This window comes from Aptenodytes forsteri, unplaced genomic scaffold (genome assembly GCF_000699145.1).
Source record: "Aptenodytes forsteri isolate BGI_AS27 unplaced genomic scaffold, ASM69914v1 Scaffold145, whole genome shotgun sequence".
Classification (NCBI taxonomy): domain Eukaryota; kingdom Metazoa; phylum Chordata; class Aves; order Sphenisciformes; family Spheniscidae; genus Aptenodytes; species Aptenodytes forsteri.
In genome coordinates, this window is record NW_008795122.1 from 4,892,035 (window position 1) to 4,913,588 (window position 21,554).

Below are 21,554 nucleotides of genomic sequence, written 5' to 3' on the forward strand. Positions count from 1 at the left end.
GGGGGAGGTTCTGCGTGGTGTCTCTATGCCCTGCCGTGAGCGCAAAGCTAACTGTGTGTGTGTGTGTCTGTCTCTCTCCATACCGGGGGATTGCACTCTTAAAATACACCCGATACAATGCACCAGCCTGACTCAGCCGCAGACATTAGTGCTAGGAAGATGGCGCACCCGGCAATGTTTCCTAGAAGGGGCAGCAGCAGTAGCAGCGGCAGCAGCTGCGTTACTGCTCCCACTGCACCAGGTACCGGCGTTGGGAGCGCTGCCCTCTCCGCCGAGGATTATCAGCCGCCTTTGCTGATCCAGCCGCCGCCTCCATCTCCTGCAGCATCTTCATCAGCGGGTCCACAGCCGACACCCCCTCCTCCACAAAGCCTGAACCTCCTCTCGCAGTCTCAGCTCCAGCCACAGCCTCTTGCACAGACTGGAGCTCAAATGAAAAAGAAAAGTGGCTTCCAAATTACCAGTGTGACCCCTGCTCAAATATCAGCTAGTATGAGCTCTAATAACAGCATAGCTGAGGATACAGAAAGCTACGATGACCTGGATGAGTCCCACACTGAAGACCTGTCGTCTTCAGAAATCTTGGATGTTTCTTTATCCAGGGCCACTGACTTGGGAGAACCTGAGAGGAGCTCCTCTGAAGAGACTTTAAATAACTTCCAAGAGGCAGAGACTCCTGGGGCTGTTTCCCCAAACCAGCCTCATCTTCCTCAGCAGCATGCTCCTCTGCCTCATCACCCACAGCAGAGTGTTGTGATCAATGGAAGTGTTCACCCCCATCATGTTCATCACCACCACCATCTTCACCACCACCATCATGGACACCATCATCCATCGCATCCTGGGGTGGGCAGTGCCCCAGTTTCTGGAGGACCACCGCCCAGTCCATCATTTAGAAAACTATCAACAACTGGAAGCTCTGACAATGTTATATCAACTGCACCAGTTTCTGCTGCATCATCCACTGGTTCCCCGGCATCTGTCGTGTCTAATATCCGCACTACAAGTACTCCTGGCAATTTAGGTGTAAGTCCTGCTACTGGAACTAGTACCTTAAGTAATATGGGTGGTGGTAGTTCTAGTGTGGCAAGCAGCATGCTTGGTACTATAAATTTAAGCAACATCACGAGTACTGGTAATGTAAATGCTTTGTCTGGAACTAGCGGCAATGTTAATGTGAATATCTTGAGTGGTGTTGGCAATGGTACGAGTGCTTCCTCTAGTGTCATTAACAATGTTACTAATCCAACTGCAGGAATGGCAGTGGGATCAAGCCAGCAGCAGCCTGCATCTGGCACGTCAAGGTTTAGGGTTGTAAAATTAGATTCTAGTTCCGAACCTTTCAAAAAAGGTAGATGGACATGCACTGAATTCTATGACAAAGAAAACACTGTTGCAGTTTCAGAAGGAGTAGCAGTAAACAAAGCAGTAGAGACGATAAAACAAAACCCGCTTGAAGTGACTTCTGAAAGGGAGAGCACCAGTGGGAGTTCTGTTAGCAGCAATGTAAGCACACTGAGTCACTATACAGAAAGTGTGGGAAGTGGAGAAATAGGAGCACCTACTGTGGTACAGCAGCAAGCGTTTCAAGGTGTGGGTCCGCAGCAGATGGATTTTAGCAGCGCTGCTCCTCCGGCAATTCCAGCATCTAGTATACCACAGAGCGTTTCTCAATCACAGCTTGCACAAGTCCAGCTGCATTCTCAAGAAGTAAACTATCCACAGCAGAAGCCAGGGGTCCAACCTCCTGCACAGGCCAGTCTAACCACTGTTACTGGGGTTCAGCCAGCCACAGTTAATATACTAGGTGTATCCCCATCTCTGGGACACCAGCAACCTGCCATTCAGAGTATGGCTCAACAGCAACTACCGTATTCTCAGCCGGCGCAGCCTGTGCAGACTTTGCCAGTTGTACAGCAGCAGCAGTTGCAGTATGGACAACAGCAGCAGCAGCAGCAACAGACAGTTCCTACCCAGATGGCTGCAGGTCACGTTAAGCCGGTGAACCAAAACTCTGTTACGGGGGCTATGCCAGACTACATTCAACATCAGCAGATCCTTCAGACTCCAGCCCCTGCCATGCAGCCCAGTTCTACAGGAGTAGGAGCAGGGCAACCGGTTCCCATTGCCCAGGCACAGAGCATGCAGCCTTCAGTACAAGCACATCCAGCCGCTGCCCCAGCTCAGCCTGTTGCACACGCTCCAGCAGCGATGCCAGGTGTAGGTACCGGTGGTCAAATGCTGAATGTTGGGCAGCAAGGAAGCGTAGCCGCTGTGGTGCAACCACCATCTGCTGCAAGCCAAATGCCACCTCCAGTCATGCCGTCAACGGCTGCTCCTCCATCTTCACAAGTAGTGCAGCCTGTGCAGACAGGAATAATGCAGCAGGGATTACAGGCTAGCACTTCAGGCCTTCCTCAGCAAATGGTCATTGCTCAGCAAAACACCTTGTTACCTGTACAGCCACAGGCACAAGGAGTGGAATCTGTAGTCCAAGGGATGACTGGCCAGCAGCTGCCTGCAGTTAGCCCTATACCTTCTACTAGTACTGTTCCTGCACCAAGTCAAGCTGGTTCAGCTGTGCCTCCTGGCATACCTTCTGCTTCTATAGGTTTGGGACAGCCACAGAATATAGCACAAGCTTCGGCTGTGCAGAACGGGAATTTGGCTCAAAGTGTTAGTCAGCCTCCCTTGATATCAACAAGTATAGGTATGCCAGTGGCACAGAGTGTGCCACAGCAGATACCGCTAAGCTCTACCCAGTTCCCCGCACAATCACTAGCTCAGTCAATTGTAAGCCAAAATGAAGATGGCAGACGCCCTACAGAACCTTCCTTAGTGGGGTTACCTCAAGCTGCCAGTGGTGAGAGTGGTGTTGGAGCATCAGCCGTTTCAGATGGTGGTAGCAGCAACATGCCATCCTCTGCTTCCCTCTTTCCGCTGAAGGTGCTGCCATTGACAACACCCCTCGTAGATGGTGAGGATGAGAGGTAAGACTGCCTGGAACTTTATTAAAAGGTACACTGTCTGATAGTTTGATTTGCACTAACTTGCAGGTCTCATTACAGCCATTCTGGGAAATGAAGCAGTGTGATGTTTTTATTTAATTAGAAATATTGTTTCTCAGGTCCCAGCGCATGCAGGTATTATAATAAAATACTTGTTTTTCTCTTGAGGGGGTGGGTTGTATTGATTATGCTCTGAAACTACTGCAATTTACTGGGTAAATTGTGTTTAACAATCTGAGACAGTGTGTATATTCCCATTGTATAGAGGAAGACAAAAGAATATTGTGGAATGTGGGTATGCTAGTGGTGATTGTAGTTTAGATTATTTATTATGCTGAAATAACATATATAAATAATTATATTTATTCTTAGGTAGATTTTTTTTTTTTCTTCACAAGCCTAGACTTCATCCTGCCTCAGCTTCTCTTTTTCAAGTATTGACTTTACTCAGGTTGAACCAGTTGCGAGTCTGTGGTGTATGTAGAAGCCTTCTCTTTGACAGCCAAGAGATGCTTTAGGCAAATGAGTATGGTGGGAAAAGGGAGGTTCAGCAACACTGTTGTGGCTCTTTAAGTTGAACTTGGGGCACTTTTGGTCTTGGTGGTTTTGCTTCAAAGCATTAATCCATTGTGAGAGCCGCTCAGGCCTGTGGAGGGGTGGTGAGCCTTTCAATCTGGTGCGCCAATTCTGTGCAGTCAGAGTAAGAAACTGCACGTTAAACCACCTTCACCTTTTCAAATAAATGACCACTGGCTGGTCTTAATAGTAGGTACATGGGAATATTCTCATTTCTTTGACAGTGTGTGCAGAGAAGCTGTGTCAGTTGTGAAAGGCCCTTGCGTGTACAGGCTGAAGCAATTCGAATAGCAGTTTTAAAGTGCAATTGTTTGATATTAATTACGTGTGGAAATTCCTCACTATATTGAGGACCTCTTGTGATATGCATTTACAAATGGACAAGACGACTGTGGTGTTTCTCCCAAAGAACTTCTTGTCTAAGAAGCTACATTAATGGGAGAAGTAACTTTAAGATAAATAACCTGCCTTGAGAATGTGGGAGAGGACAGAAAAGAACATGAGAAAAGAAAAACTGAGACTCAGATGAGGAGACAATATAAAGCACTAAACACTTACAAGGTGGGAAAAATGCTATAGCAATGGGAGGTGAGGTACTCCTTAAATATCTTCTTGGTGCCATAACTTAAATCAGGAGTAATATCAGTGGCCAAACTTTATTTAAAAAAAATACTAATAAAATGGGTTGATGGGAGAGGCTGGATTCTCTTCTTAATATTGAAAATACTAACTCTATCAGCAGTCCCTGATTATGTTGATCATGAGGTGTTGACTGCCTTAGTGGCTTTCATCATGTCTTTCTAAGATGCCAGAGAGCTATAATGAGTAGCAGCTTGTCTTCCAGGAGTGCTAGAAGACAAGTTCCAACACTCTTTCATTCTGATTATGTTTTTTAGTCAATAAGTACCTGAAGGTGGTAGAAGACAGATTGAGGTGTTAAATGCACAGTGTCACCATTATGCTACTAGCAGTCAATTTTCTCAGAAACATTTTTTGGTTTTCCTTCTTTTGATCTTTCTAAACCAGAATGCTAATACTTCTCTTCGTGGGTCCTGTTTGTGTTTGGTGGTGTGTGGTTTTTTTTTTCTTTTCTTTTTAACCAACCAAAAAAGCCCCCTAAGCTTTCAGGGGATCCTAGCTGAGTAAAAGAATCATAAGCTCATTGATACTCGGTGTTTTGGAAAATGACATCTAGCACGTGACTGTACCGTGATTTTAAGAGCATATGTTAGCTGTTTGTCATGATTGGTAGTTTTTCCCAGAAGGTTTAAATCCCTCAGGGTAACAATAGCCAGAAATACCTTCTTCCTCTGTTATTTGACTAGCCAAAGATCATATCCTTTCTTCTCCCATGCTTGTTGCGTCTGTTCAATCCGTCATCTCCAGGTAGACTATACTTTGTTTAGCTGCAGTTGGAAAAGCATTTAGATGCTTTACACAGAGCAGGATATGACTCTATTAAATGGAGACCAAAAATAATTGTGTTTTTTTGCATGGCAGTAGTGGTCAGGTCACTTGTGTACAATTAGATAATTTACAGCAGCACTTCTCCCTGTATATCTGCCTGTAACATTAAAAACTTAGTGAGATTACTTCTGTTTCCACTTCCAGGGGATCTCAGGGCAAGGTATTATTTGTATTGTCATCTTGACTGGAATTTCTTTTGGTCTGGAGCTTAGACCTAATCACTTACTAAAGGTAGTGCAAGATATGCTGTTATCTGCTTGGCTCCTCACTTCTCTGGCCATCGGATGTCTCTAACTACAGTTCTCTTGAGAGTTTTTTGCCTCTTTGTTAGACTATTCCGTCTTTTACAGGAGGTAAAGGGTAGTGTACTGTAAAAGTACATAAACATTTAAGAAGCAGGTATACTGTAAATATGTGTGTATAAAATCCCCATTTCTCTCGCTCTGTCTCATGTGCACACACCCATACATCACTGAAGATTTATATCAATACATCCCAAGTGATTCTAAACCTGGCAAGGGAAAAGGTAGGAGAAAGAAGTAAGTGATGACATAATTGGGCTAGTGAAGAAGCTGTAAAATTCCATTTGGTGTTCTTTTGAAAAAACATCTGACCCATGTAATACCTTGTTTAGATTAACTCCCAGCTTTCGTTAAACCTGTATATAATTGCGTTTAAAGACAAGCCGGTATCTTTAAGTCTTCAGCCCTGTTCAGTTTTTAGAACACCATTTGCAGCTTTTTCTATGCCTGTTATCAGGGCACGGCCTTTTAAATATAGACAGTGTGGAGTGTATCTGCTTTGAAAACTGTAACCTTTATTTCCCCAGTATGAATGATTATTTTTTTTAATCTTCACTATGACTTGAAATAAGAGATACTAAAAATGAACTGCTTGGCAGAATGCCGTATGGAAAATTAATTTTCAAACTTTATTTATTAAAGAGAGGATAAAAATAATACCGTTATAGTTTCTGTATTTAAAAAAAAAAAACAAAACCACAAAAAACCCAACCAAAAAACAACCCCTAGTTCTTCTGACTACTCTTTCTTGAGCCTGTTGGGTATGCCATAGATGTGTTTATGTTCGTAGATTCATCATCTCTTCTAATATTTCAATCTACAAAAATGCAGGCCAGTTTTTTGGATGTTAAGTATCCTTTTTTTTTTCTTAGCTTGAGTCATGGTATGGACTCGTTTTAGTGTATGATTCTCATATAGTTTCTTGGATTTGCATCAGTTACCTTGATTTATTCAGTTTAGTTATTAAATCCCGTCAATTTTAGACATGATCTTTTGAGCTTAGTATTTCATCTCTAGAACTGTAGAAGAGGATTTCTTTTACTTTATGCTTTTGAAACTTAAGTATGGAAAAATACATATTTATATTGCAGTGAATTCTTTTGTGTATTTATACTTAGTGTTACAAAATCAGTTTTACATTTTCCTAGACAATGCTTTATTATGCTATAGATGCTTGCAATACGATTTTGTACAGACTTGTATAATTCCTAAATTACCTGTAAAGTGAAAACTTAAAAAAACTATGTATTTTACAGCATTTATAAAGGCTGCTGTAAGTGAATTTGAAAATAACTTAATCTGAAACATTGTTTACCATTACTCAAAAGCAGATTTTGTGAATGAAGGATAAGAGAACTAATAACTGTCTCCTTGTCCTTGACAGCATTTCCTGTAGAGTTGCTTTCATTCTTTAGTCTGATGCAAGTTGTTTTCATCTGTTTGTGCATTTCATCTAGCAGTGAAGCAAAAGAGAAAGGAGGAAAAGGTGATGATAAACACATAAAACTGACATAGAGATTTGAAGTATTCTTTATTATCTGACAATCTCTCAATTTTCTTTTTGAAGAGAAATTTTTATTAAAAGATCTGTTTACAGCTGTTCAGAGGAAAAAAATGTGGAGGAAATGTTTTCTGTATGGAACGTATGTTTTGGCTTGTTATTAAATCTGTGGAGAGGCTGGAAGATTAAAGCTGAACGTGAGATTGAAAGACTTGTGAACAGCCTTTGAGAATCTCTAGTAGCAGTAACTAGTACTAGCTTGTAAAGCAAGAGTACAGTCAGGAAATTGGGCGAATTTTCATCATGTATGCAAGTATTTAGGAAATGTTTTCTGTATGGAACGTATGTTTTGGCTTGTTATTAAATCTGTGGAGAGGCTGGAAGATTAAAGCTGAACGTGAGATTGAAAGACTTGTGAACAGCCTTTGAGAATCTCTAGTAGCAGTAACTAGTACTAGCTTGTAAAGCAAGAGTACAGTCAGGAAATTGGGCGAATTTTCATCATGTATGCAAGTATTTAGCAGGAAGGTTGAGCAGGTACAAATGAGATTTTTGCAGATGTAACTTAATACTCGTTGAAGATGTTAGTAAGCAGTAGTGAATCAACATATTGAAGTAGAACTGGAAGTTTCAATTAAACATTATTTTTGATGCAGTAACTATTTTGCATACTTATTTTTATTTTGTAAGCTGCTTTAGAGTTTATATGGGCTTTTTTATTTGTTATAAGTTTTGCTCCTGTGTATTTGATGAAGAAAGGAGAAGATTCTTTTAGAAGATACTTCACAGCAAAGGATTTATGGTGGCTTAGCATGGATTTATGGTGGGATTTTTTTTTTTTGTCCTAGGGGCAGTGTTGTTGTTTTCCATTTTTCAGGTTTTAAACTTGCTTCAGAATCTTGCCACCAATTTGAAAATTGCATAACATGAATTCTAGAAAATTGACTTTTTTTAAAAAAGTCTCTTCATAACATTAATTTGGCTATTTATGGAACTTGAGAAAATAGTTACCCTCAGTAATGGCAAGTCACATGAGTAAAAAGAGAGTGCTTTGGCGAAGAAAATGTGGTTGCTGTTGTGTCATGCTGACAAGTCCATCTGATGAAATAAAATACCTACCGTTGGTGGAATGGACTTTGTTAGCTCTCTGCTCCAAGTAAAGAACAATGAGGAATTTAGGGTCTGCACCTTGTATGTCTGCTGGCCAGCTGTAGGTGGCAATACCTGTTTGAAATGGACCTTTTCCTGGTGTCTTATAGATGCATTTTCTGCATGCCATGATATGCTTTGAACTAAAGATTGCTACAGTGCTTGGTATTGCGTTGTCTTTAAAGACAGGAAGAACCAACAGATTTCAGGGGGTTGTAAAAGCAGTAATTTAGCACTTAAGATAAGGCAGATTTGTTGGAGATGCTGAAAAATGTACCTCTCCAACAGATAACGTGATTTCCAGAAAATGTTCCTTAGCACTACAGTTTTGGCTGCTCTTTGGAAATTTGTCAGTGTATAAGCAGACTAAATCATCTATGTATGTGTATGTAAAAAAAAAAAACCAAACAAAAACCCAAAGGTTTTAAAATATTTAATGTTGAAAAGCAATCTTTGTTACTGTTTTTATGTATGTGTATGTAAAAAAAAAAAACAAACAAAAACCCAAAGGTTTTAAAATATTTAATGTTGAAAAGCAATCTTTGTTACTGTCTCAGGATTTGCATTCTTCACGTTACAGGCTAATCTGGAAATTAGAATTTTCTGTTTGTCAGTCTGTGTATTGGTAGTGAAGTGTTTCAGCCTTTATAAGTTACTGTGATCTAGATAATGCCACGATAGAGTAATCACTGTAACAGTCAGTGGTAAGCTAGCAAAGTTATGAAAATGGGAGGGGAAAATAATGAAAAAAACCCAACAAACCTACAACCCCGCCCCAAATGTTAACGTACCTTGCTTAAGCATAAGTAAAAAGACATATGGATAGCACACCTATGCTACAAAAAAACACCTATAACAATGCTCTTCACTTTACAGAGGGTAATAAAGTAAATAATCCTTTTCAGACCTGTCTCTAACAGCTTAGGAAGTAGATCGAGTTGTAAACAGTGGTATTGCTGGTATAGTCTTTTAGAAGAAGAAACTACATGCACCTGAATATCAGTGTAATAACAGCAAGTGTACTCTTGGTGTGACCTTTTTGGGAATAATATGTGATCTGGGTTTGCAGTTTGGTGTAGGTGAAATGTAAATAAGAATAGAAAAGAATAGTGTGTCTTTGTTCTCATTGATTTAATGCACGGGTTCTTTTCTATTCTTGATTAATTTATGAGACTAAAATGTGCTGTGTGTAATACGTATTATACTTCAACAAATGACTGAAAACTTTTTTTAAAAGTGGGCCTGTACCTTTCATTTACTGCACTTAGGCCACCAAAGGCAATGCTATTAAGCAAAAGCATGCTTTGACAGCATACTAAGCAGGGACTAAGGGTAAGATTATTCAGTAAGTTATTTCATGGTAATGATCACCGTAAATAAGGAACTAGTTTATTCTCAATGTGATTGTACAAAAACCATAGCCTAAAGCTAAGATGGAAGGAGCTCTTGAGTGACTGGAGATACCACTTCATTTATTTTAGCTTGTTCTAAAGCATTCACAGAGTTACGAATTGCGTGATGGAAGTGCAGCATAATTATGGTATCAAACTGGAGCACCTGATCATCCTTCTGGCTTTAATGTCGTGCAACGCTTTAACTCTTGGTCTGTCTTTGGAATTTGCTAACAAAGATAGTAATTGTGCTACAGTCAGTTGTGGTGTAGAAACCCTTATCTTTGTGCAACAACACTTTGTGCAAGCCTCCAAACACCTATTATGCATTATCAGTGTTTGAAGCAGGATTTGGTTTGTGGTTGCAGTTATATGCAAAAGTCTCCATCTTCCACTGAAGCTGGATAGACTTTCCCGAGAGAGAGATTTAGAGGTTATGCGTGTTTGGCAGGCAGGGATTGTAATGATCCCATACATGCAAATGCTAGAAAGTATTGCCTGTGATAGTTTGGGTATTTTATCATTGTTGGTTACCTTATGGACTGAATGACTTGCTAGTACCTACTAAATGAGGACTTTTGATTTTGGTGCCGTGCAGAAATTAAGAATAATACTAATCGTAGTTCACATACAACATAACATTACACTTTAATAGCTGAACTTGTTCGATTTTATGAAATGTTTTACACTTGCAAAATAAAATCTTGAACACTTGTTTTGGTAGAATAGAAAAGTCACAGTAAATTTGTTCACCATTTTTCTTTGAGCAAGCGATTAATTTGTTATTGCACTTTCTTTAAATTATTTTAGCATTATTTTTTGTACTTCAGAGATAAGTCCTGAATTTTTTTTCTACTCCACAGTCTTAACATACACTCACTGGTCTTGACTTCATCTAAGTTGTTTTAATGCTGTTGGTAATTTAACCTTTTTTTTTTTTAAATTCAGTTAGTAATTTTCCAGAATTTCACTGGTCTTTTTATCACAATATTTAAAATTAGAGAAAGTGTATGTTGAGCCTAAATATTACTACTGTAAGTTTAAAATAATGCTATATGAATTATTAAAAACTATTTAAAACGGGCTGTATAAACATATGTTTGAGTCTAAGTGTTGTTCCATATGTATATATGAAGTCAAGCTTTCACCACTGTGCTAAGCGTGAAAAATTCACACGTAGGTATGTCTATTTGGGCACTTAGGCCAATGTGTGTTGTCATGTGCGTTTTAAATGTTTTTTCTATATTGAGCACCTTTGACAATCAGGACATATATTTAAATACTGTAGGCGTTCAAGCTTGAAGCTCTTGTCCTAGTTTATGGCAGTGCAGGGCTAGCAATGGTCCAGGAGAGTCAATGTAACTTTTCTTTGTTCAGCAGAGAGCTGCTACCTAAACAAACTACCCTTTATTATTAGCCTTTCTTGTTGGGGATTGTAGGTGGCATACAAGCTGAAATGGGTGCAGAATTTTGAAAGTATGTTAGAATAATAGAGTAGGAAGTAAGGCAGCTTGAGGGTTTTTTTAATCATTAAGGATTAGAAGTTTAACACTTTTTGAAGCTGACTGTAATCCGTGTAGAGGAACAAATGCAGGTACCACTGATGTTTTGTTTTTTCTCAAGGAAACTTTCAGAAAACACTGCTTTGTATTTATTTTAATAAAACTTGAGGGGTAGCTTGATCATCTGTTTATATACTTTTGAATAACCCATTCTTTTGAGTATAGTGAGGAGTATGGTTTTAGAAATTGCTAAAACAGGCAACAGAAGATCTTCTGTAAGTTTAAACTTAACAGAAAGATACGGATACGCCCACAGTCTTTAAAAAAAAAAAATGTAGACAGTATTTCTAGTCAGGTATAGATTTGATAGCAACTGGAAGTTGGTTGTAGAGTGTTTTCTAACATGCTGCTTAAGTGTGCTAAACCACTTAGCGAGGCAAATTGTTTGAGCTTGTGTATGACTTAAGTACTTGTCCATCCTTCTGTTTGTCTGTCTTTTTTCTGTTGTTTTAATTAGCATGGATACCCAGCAGGAACTCTTCAGGGCTCTGATTTCTTCATGTGTAATCAAGATTTGAACTTCTCCAGCAGTTGCTTGAGCAACGGTATCAAAGTACTGTGCTGAGTATTAGGGACAGTACTGAAAGCTGCTGAAAATGTGAATACACATTCAACAATAGTCTTAGTGTCTCAAGGCACTTAATAATAGCTTTTTTTACTATGATACTGCAGTGTAGCTCTTAAAGATGAGTTATGCAGGTAAGGTAATTTCAGCACATGGTGCTATTACTGTATGCTTATTTCTGTATCCTCAGCGTTACACTTGGTTCATTCCTGTAAGATCAGAAGGTGCAAATCAAATGTAAGTTACACCATCTTTTTTGCAGACATTGTCGGTCTTTTATTTGTAATCCATTGTCTCACGGGTCAGTAACAGTCCTAGTTAATGGTAACCGAGCATTAGTCGTCTTCGGCGCTTATGTATCTAGTCAGCAGTCCTTTTAACTGCATAAAGTTTCTGAACCTAGTATCTGTTTTGAGTTGCTTGTGCTTGGTTTAGAAACGGTATTTTCCTTTAAATCATTGTAAACAAATGTATAGTATAGAAATACCTTTTAATGTTTTTCCAGTAACTTTGAACTCCCTGTGCAATGTAGAGAGATGAAATCCCTGTCAAGATGAGAGAACTCAAATGCCTTTTAAGCTTCCTCTGACCTTCACTTCACCCAACTTTGTCACATTTGTGTATATATGAAAAAGAGTGATGACTGGCAGTCATAACTTACATATAAGAAACTGTAGAAATCAAAGAATTCTAAAGGTAACCATACTAAATTTGTGTTTCTATATATTAAGTGGAAGATTGTGATTAAAAATAAACCCAGTAACTCATGTATGATTGTGACTTCAATTTTGAAATATTTCTCTTTTTAAAGAAGAGCAAGAAAAAAATTCTCAGGTGGAATCTGAATTGTTAGTGACTTGTTTGGCATATATTGCCACTGAGTTGGGATAAGCATAGTCAAAAAAATAACTTCTGTAGATTTCCTGGAAGATTGTTTTCAGCTTGGTAATTTTACTGGATGTATGTGTCAAAGTACCATAATGTGTTTTTGTACTGTATGAAAAGATTGCATGTTTCTCTGAGGAAGTCTAAGTCTATCTCTATAAGAATTCAGATGCTGTTTACTTCCAGGTTGAGCCGGACAGAAGTGGAACGCTTTCGTTTCCTCTAGGATTTCGTGAGGGTTCATGCGGCAATGCCTGCCCTATAGAAAGGCATGTAAGGGGAAGCAGAACAACTCGGGATGTTTCATGATCGTCGTGTGTGTGTAAACTTGTGTAAGGTATTAATTGTCATTGTCCATTGATGTCACTTGCAGTGTTTACTTCCAGGTTGAGCCGGACAGAAGTGGAACGCTTTCGTTTCCTCTAGGATTTCGTGAGGGTTCATGCGGCAATGCCTGCCCTATAGAAAGGCATGTAAGGGGAAGCAGAACAACTCGGGATGTTTCATGATCGTCGTGTGTGTGTAAACTTGTGTAAGGTATTAATTGTCATTGTCCATTGATGTCACTTGCAGTACAGGATTCTCAAATTCTGAGCATCTCTGATATCTGGCAAGGAAGGATTTTGTAGTAATAATTAGTTTATATTCAGCATTATGGCTTGTTTATGTTATAAGCTGTTTAGTGAAAATCTTACCCTGGCCTTAACTTGAAATGTCTGCTAAACATTTTGATGATTTTTTTTTAAATTCTTTGTCTAAAATTCTGAATGCTGTGTATCTGCATACATGTATGTGAGAACATATAAAGCTTAATTCTTTTTAAAAAAACAAAACAAAAAACCCCCTGCTGGTGAGAGAAGGAGCAATTGCTGCTCTTATGGTTTCATTTCTTGTATTCCTACAAAATAGGACTGACTGAAAATAAAATAAAAGGAACCATGAGTTAATGACTACATCTTTTAAGTACTTGTTAAATAATTTACTGTAGCACTCAAATGAATTCAAGTTATAAATGTACCTCTTTAATCTATTGAATGAGGTTATTATGTTAAGAATGGATCAGCATATTGCATTGCCAAGTGTTTCTTTAGTAGGCCTAATATCCTAAATTGGGTGAAATGGCAAGTTACTCATAAATGTTCAGGGAATGGTGCAGGCTGTGCATGCGCCTCCATGTTCTTTTCTTTCTTTCCAAGTTTGTGAGACTCTTTCCAATTCCGTAATTGCTTGTGAAAGAGAGGAATTCCTGAGCATGTATTTGATTGGAGAGGGAGGAGGGAGGAAAGAAAGTGTGAAATGTTTATGATGGTTTTGGTTTTCTTCTTTCTTTTTCTGGTGGGGAAAGGGATTTTAATTTTTGAAATGGTATCGGGCATGTGTGTGTTAGGGCCAAGTATATGCAGTTGTTGGCAATACAGCCTCTTCTTATTTATGGGATAGTAGCTAAAAGGCCTAGTTGTGAATTGGGGCTCCACTTTGCTGGCTGCTTTATAAGAAAGAGCAGAAAAGTTGATCCTAAAGGACTTGCTGTCTGATGTCCATATCATTTTATAATTTCTGAATTGATTTTAAGACAGCGATGCTTTAAAGCAGACAAAATCTGAAATGTTTTTAGTGGTTTATGAAAAAACAGAGCAGCAAAGCAGGGTAGTAATCTGTATATTCCTGTAGAGATGTACCCTGTTAATAATGAAGTACACCATCTCTGGAATACTACTGCATTGAAAATTATTTGAGTCACCATTTTGTCATGAAAGCATGGGTTAGCCTCTTTTGTAAGGTTTCACTGACTCTGCTCTTGGGATGTGTAGATTCTTAGTGCTGCTGTCTTATGCTGGAGCATGGCAAAGTAATTGAGCAGTCTTTTTATTTCATTGGAAATTAACATGTAAATGGAAGATGATGATTTGCATGAAGATATTTTTCAGCTTCTAGAGAGCACTGTGATCTGTGGAAGGGGAAAAATAAATATTAACATGTTACAGCATACAGTTGTGGCTAGCAGTAGGTATCTTCACTTTTTGCATTTGCCTGACCATCAGAATCCAATTTCTGGGAATCTTTAAAGCATATATTTACTGTCCAAATACTTAAAGTATTTAGAACATGCTTTTTTAGTGCCTGTGAAGTTACTGGATAAAAGTGTTTTCTCTGAAAGTATCACAAACAGTTCGCCAAAGAATTCTGTAAAGGATGTTGAAATTGTGTGATGTGTTCATAGGTATTTTCAAATAGAGGATTGTCTTGATATTTACTGACCTAAGTAGAAGTGTTTAAGAAAGCCATGCAACCCTCCCTCTTAATACTTTTTAATTGGAGAGATGTTTAAGGAAGCTTGCTTTTTTTAAAGTTTCATTTTTAAAGAGTTCCTTCCTACTCCAACCTCCGAACATGATAGACTAAACCATTCTTAAATGTTTCAGGAACATATACGTTTTATAAATATCTAAAATGTCTTATTCATTTTTATGTTGCAAGAACAAAAAAAAAAACCCAAACCCAAGACATTGGGAATATCTTTTTGTTAAATGATGAAGTTTGCATATTATGTTAGATGGAGGGTCAAGTCAGATCAATGTAAGATCCATGCAGTTATCCAAAATCGCAAACCTTTTTTTCCTTTTTCCTTTTTCCTTTTTTCCTTTTTTCCTTTTTTCCTTTTTTCCTTTTTTCCTTTTTTCCTTTTTTCCTTTTTTCCTTTTTTCCTTTTTTCCTTTTTTCCTTTTTTCCTTTTTTCCTTTTTTCCTTTTTTCCTTTTTTCCTTTTTTCCTTTTTTCCTTTTTTCCTTTTTTCCTTTTTTCCTTTTTTCCTTTTTTCCTTTTTTCCTTTTTCCTTCTTTTAAAAATTGTGTAATTCAGTGAATTTGTAGGTACTCTTCAGAATTACTTTCTCAAAGTTGCTGTCAGATAGCTCTGGAAAAGAAGTACTTTATGATAAGCACTAAACCTGCTGTCTGTGACTTAAGAGGAAAGTTGGTGTCTTCTGGATTAAGTCTACAGCCTTTGTGTATGCAGACAAATCTTCCCATGCTTTTGTTACTGTGATCACTAGAACAGTCACACAGATTGCATTCATCGAATAATACTGCCATGGAGCTTTGCACAATTTGGCATAGGCAACTTGGCACTGTGAGGTCTGCGTTCAGAAATGTTCAAGTGTAAGTTCTAGTTTTCTGTAGTAAACTGTAATATGTGTATGTAGAGCTTCTGTAAATTATATGCTAGAACTTCTTAAACAATGCCTTTTCTACTAAGAACTTCAACTTTCTTGGACACCATTCTTAAAAATGTGACTATAATATGAAAAATATAATATGGAACGATTATCTTCTGTAGCATTTTATATACTAAATATATAACGGACATGGTTTAGTGGGCATGGTGGTGTTGGGTTGACGGTTGGACTCGATGATCTTAGAGGTCTTTTCCAACCTTAATGATTCTATGATTCTATATACTCTTTATCCTAAGGTATACATTTATAATGAAGTTATTAAAATGATTTGTCCCTGTGCAAAATACTTTGAGCATGATGAGTGAACACTAGATGTTTTAATTTTTGCTCATCAGTTGCATGTTTTCAGTCACTGATTTATGTTGTCTGCTTCTAATGGAGAGGCAAGATTTAGAAACAAAGCCCTTTCAGAAATCATGAGGTTGCTGGAAAGATCTACATTTTGCTTCAGAAATAAGAGTTAAGAGAAGTAACTACCATTGGTAGACTAATCTGTCTAAAGTGACCACAGAAGAAATGTACCAAACATAATTGCTGGGAAAAGTAGGCTTTTTTCTTTATGAAAGAAGATTCAGCCATGTCTGAATACTATTTAATTACAGTGTCTGTTAGTGAATGTGACTAGTTTCTATGAGATTGTCCTTAAGTGGTAAACAGAGGTTGTTTGTAATCTCAGACTGGTAAGAAACGGTTTGAAATGCAGTATCTGAAAAAAGATTTGCAATTTTTTATGGTGAAGTAAGCAGTTTTTCTCTCTAAGTATATTGATATTAGTGGATTGAATTAAGATTGCACAGACATGAAACTTAAGACTATCTCTTCAGTTCTCGCTTTTCTGAAAACTAAAACTAAATGAAAATCATGTTTGAAACATGGCAATGAACACTCAAAATGCCAGGAAGGCTGCTGTTGACTTGGCAGCTTGATCTTCTTGAAGGACATACTTGTGTTGATTCATCTGATCAAGTAATTGATAACAATAATAGAAGAAAGAGCTGCTGAAGAAGGAAGCTGAATAGAGCCCTGTGGTGAGCTTGAAAATCCTGAGTTGAGGTTTGTATTTTGGAGTAGTTTGCAATGGAGATTCTGAACCTTTAGCTTTCTAAAAGAAAGGTATCTAGAAACTTATGTGCTTCTCTTGCCTTCAGTATAATTTCTTTGGAAGGGATGAAAGAGTTTCTCTCTACTCCCTCTCGATGGCTTATGGCCAAAGGCCTACCGCCATAGGAAGAAGTGACTAGTGGGAGAAGCTTTCGGCCAGATAGAGTGGGTTTTGTAGAGTCTGGCTAGTATGACCCAGTGTTGTGGGGATGCCGTATATCTTTGGAAGTGACTGTTTTAATTGATGCTTAACTGTTGAGGGAGCACCTTCCAGAATTAGAAGTAATAGAAGCAATTGGTTGATGTTAATCGTAGATTTACCAGGCTAGCATATTTGACGTGCATGCAAATTGCATTTTAAGATTTCCTAGTGTATTTGCTTTTCTTGATGAGAACTGTTTGTATTGTACCTTCACTGTATTGCTCTGCTTATGTACCCAAGTACAGGCTTCAAAACTTTGTTCTGCTTCTTTCTTGATAATGGTGGTGGTGTGGTTAAACCACAACAGTTGGCAAAATGCAACACTTGCAGAGCTAGGTTATGCTGCTTGAACTAATGCATTCTGTTTCTAAGCCTGGAATGGTGTTGCCAAATGTGCCAAAAAGGTCATTTGGTTTTGGTGTGGACAGATACAAAGCCCAAAATGTCCATCTTGTAAATTAAGCGAGTACTTTAACTTGAGCCTTTGGGGGAAAAAAAAAGCTAATGAGTTAAGGCCTGCTGTGTCACTGGAGCCTGTCCTACAACATCACAGAATTCAATTGTAGTGTTGCATTTTTTTAAAAATGACTAAAGATGATGTACAGGGATTAGAAGGAATTCAAAATGAAACTACAAAGTAATACCTAAACCAAGAAACGAATCTCTAAAGCTGAATAGTAAACCTACATCAGACTTCTGATTGAGATACTGACTCATAAGGAGTCTAAAGCTGTGATAAGATATCCACTTTTTTGTACTTTAAATTATAAATGAGAACTACTTTAGAACAAGATCTGGACCTTATGTGCCCTCAAATAATTTGGGAACAAGAGGACATGGGTAAAATTGCCTTGGCTAATTTTAAGAAAGGTTTTGTCTGTGGAACTCATTGCCACAAGATCCGGTGGAGGCCTAGAAATTAGCAGCACTTAAAGGAAAAAAAGTGTACATGTATATATGTATGTTTATGTAGGAAATGATACAGAATTGTATAGTCCATGGAAAATTAAATTACTTTTGGCTTCAGCTTCTAGGGCTACTTCTAGCTAATTCAGGGGAAGCAAGTACATCTTTGAGATAGATCTGCTGTACCTGCTACTTTCACCTTTTTCAGTGACTTCTGGAGTACTTGGTGCTGGCAACTATTGAAGACAGGGTACTGCTCCATATCTTCTTATTCCAAACTAGAAATAAACTAAAACTTAAAATTCTTTTTATTTAAACTTTATTGAAAATAGTATTGAAGTATGAGGGCAGGAGAGGGAACTAATTGAGTCAAATGGAAAAACAGAGGTACAGAAGAAGGCCATACATACCCTTGTCTGTTTATAGAAATGCTAATGATCGCAGTTGATCCCATGGCTGCTAAAAGCTAGCTGGGATGCAATGATGTGTTACAGACTTTACGGAATAGCAAAAGTGTAGAGCTTGTTGCACCTTTAAAGTAGAGAAAGGTTTAACAACTGCCATACTCCTTCAAAGTATAGGTCAGAAATTAAGATGTCATGTAAGCAGAAGCAAGATATTTACAGTTTCATTAGCAATAAAAACACTTACAATTGTTATTTTTCAGGAAGCTGTTCTCGTGCTTGAAAAATGTAATGGTCAGCACAGCAATGGCTTAAAATAGCATTTTGGATGCTATAGCACTGGCATTAGAGCCATGCTGGCAAACATCCAGGAGGCCTGTAAAAGAATAAAAATGCTTTAAATGTTAAAGCTTCAAAAGGCAGCTTCTGATGTTTAAATTTTCTAAAATTTTAAAATTATAGGCCTATTTAACAAAATATTTGAGAGTGAGCTTAAAATCCTGTGAAGAGTCGCTTGATAGAAACAATTCTTATTGGCAACATAAAATAACTAACTCTATTATAGCAGCGCATGTAGGGTAGCTAGCTGTGAAGAATTACTGAAGTTGTACAGAGTAAAGTGGTAGCTGCACCACTGAGGTAAAAAGAAATAAACTTCAGCAGTTGGATTTTTCTGTTCTTCCTGCTTGCGTATTTTTCAAATGCTTGGTTGTACGTCAGGATACACCGTAGGCCTTTCTGGGCTAGTTCTTCTTTATAAACATATTTATATGTTTAGTGGTTATGTGATGGAATTGAAATATGTTGTTTGTCCTTTTGCAGGATGATGCAGGTACCAGGAGGAGGGATGGCCTTTAGCAGCCTCCTTCTCCTCTCCTCCCTGAGTCATCCTTGGTAGTTACATCCTGCCTCAGGGGAGGAAAGGTGCATTCTGTTGTGATAACCCCTCTTAGAGTGGCTGTGGATAACTCCATTACCTGTTGCTAATGAATAAATAGGCAAGTAGCAAGCATTTAAAATTACCAGGTTCTCAATTTTACTGCTGCCTGCAAAAGAGTGGATAAAAGATGTGAAATGCTTCCGGCGCTTCCTCTTCCAGTTCTGTCAGGTAAATGCTGCTACCAAAGTTGCTCTGAACTGTCTTCACAGTAAAAAAAAGAGAACAGGACGGTTCAGCTTGATTCATGCCTGTGTGGTTGCATTTGCAACCAGGGCACTAATAGTCATTTTAAAGAGTGTTACCAGGACTCTGAAATCTGGCATAACTTTTTCAAAACACTCCCTTATCACAGTGCTGCTTTTTCAAATGCTTAAGTAAGTAACGTTGAGGAGGAATTTGACTTTACGCTACTAATAAATACCGGAGCATGTTTTTCAGGACTTCCAGATTTCTAGAGTTGCTGGTGTATCAGATGCTCTGCAGATCAGCAAGCACATCAGAGGTCACTAAACCCTAAAGGAGACAAGTAATCTACTTAGGGTTTTTTTCTGACTTTATTTAGAACTTCTAGTTTGTAATATATTGAAAATAGCTTTCTTTTCATTGTGTTGTATTTCTGTTTTAATCCATCCAACAGCAGAATACTAACAAAGTAGAATGTGTATATCTTGTCCAGTCTGTGGAAATGAATGTTTTGCTTAATGAGTTTGTGCTTGGACAAGACTTGAATATGATCCCTAAAAGAGTACCATTGTGGGAAGGTCTTAAATCAAAATCTAGGTTAAGACAAGCCCCAGGTATCTGCAGGTATCTGCCTGTTTCTTTCTTTATGTGGCTATTGGCTAAATATTAGTATTGTATTTGACCTACAGCACCTGTTCCGGCAGTCCTACTTCAGAAGCTGGAGAAGTCTGCGGACTTTTCAGGGGCTGTACTTCCTGTTTGGAGAGGGTGTTTGATTAGAGTTTAAAGCGGAGTGATGTGGATTATATGCAAATAATGCAATTATGTTGCAAGTTAGCAGTAAAATGAGTAATAAATTTAGAAATGCAGTAAGACTCTTGATCTTGTTTTAAATATAAAAAGTTTGGCAAAACTTACTCTTTTTTCTTAATTAAACCACAGTTACTAAAGCCAATAAATTACCTTAACATTTTCTAGATATCAAATACAAACTATCTCAAATGTTCCCTGTTGGCTGCAACATCAGGTAGTATTGGAGGGAATTACTATGTTTGGCTTAAAGTACAAAACTCAAAAAACAAAGTAATATACTCCAAATCATTGCATGGTATATAACTAATGAGTAAGACCAGTTAGCAAATATGGTTTTGCATATCAATTTAGTGTCTTGGCAAATTTCTATACTTAATCTATTTTTTGTTTATAACCTGTTTTATGTAATAAGTTCATCTAGACTATCTTTCCATTGCCTTAACGAAGCATCTTGAATATGAGATTAGAAAGTGCTGTATAACACTAACTAAAATAGGATTAGCCAAGTGTTCTATTTACACTTTGACTACTGTTCAGGAAATTTATTTTTATTCATCATGCTGGATAGTCTGTGTTTGAAATTTGCATCATATTATCATCTAGGTGATATTGTAAAATGCTGTGTTTATGGTAACACTAAGGTGATGAATTAATTGTTCAGTTAGGTTTGAATATCTTAAACTTCCTAGGAAATGGGTACAGAGTTGTTGGAAGTCGAATAAAATATCCATAAAGAAATAACAACCATAATTCTTACTATGTTAGTGCTTACCACGTGCCACATCTTCTGGAAAAGGGGTAAACATGAGCATCTTACATTCTTGGAAGATAAACTGTGTGCTAAAGACTGGAGAGGGGGATGCAACCACATGTATAAACTTATGTGTAGCTTTACTCTTAAGGAAATGTACCCGACCCTCTCTCATATAACTCTGTTGATATTTCTGTAAAGCATCCTAGGAGAAAGGGATCTGAAGAAATTGGTGGCTTTATTGATCTGTGTTTTTTGGACTTAATCTGTATCATGAAAAAGGCAGCAATTTTATTTTTATGTCGCTGAGCAATGCAAGACAGCAGAGCCTTTGAAGATCAGGAGTAGAAGCTTGACTGCGGGGGGAAAACTATGCTCATGAAGGTGGTTAAGTAGCCAAAATACAGGACAAAGAAGGGGTGCTGATAATCAAGACTAAAATAAGTATGTTCTTATGAAAGAAATCTTTTGGTGCGTAATGTTTATTAACATCAGTGGGTGAGGAGGGGCAGGTAGGAAGATAAAGCCAAGTCTTCCTCCAGATATTACTCCGTAATAGTATGTGTTGTTTTAACCCTTTATTTTAAGCTGCCATACTTAGTGTGTTTACATAT

General features: G+C 38.0%; 1 protein-coding gene across 1 annotated transcript in view; it reads left to right on the plus strand.

Moving 5' to 3' along the window:
• The first annotated feature begins 117 nt into the window (after positions 1-117).
• TSC22D1 (TSC22 domain family member 1) overlaps positions 118-21,554 on the plus strand; it is a 97,090-nt gene continuing 75,653 nt past the window's right edge. The window contains exon 1 of the mRNA XM_009277156.1: positions 118-2,990. Coding sequence (XP_009275431.1) covers positions 118-2,990 — 2,873 coding nt within the window. The remainder of the gene's footprint in view (positions 2,991-21,554) is intronic.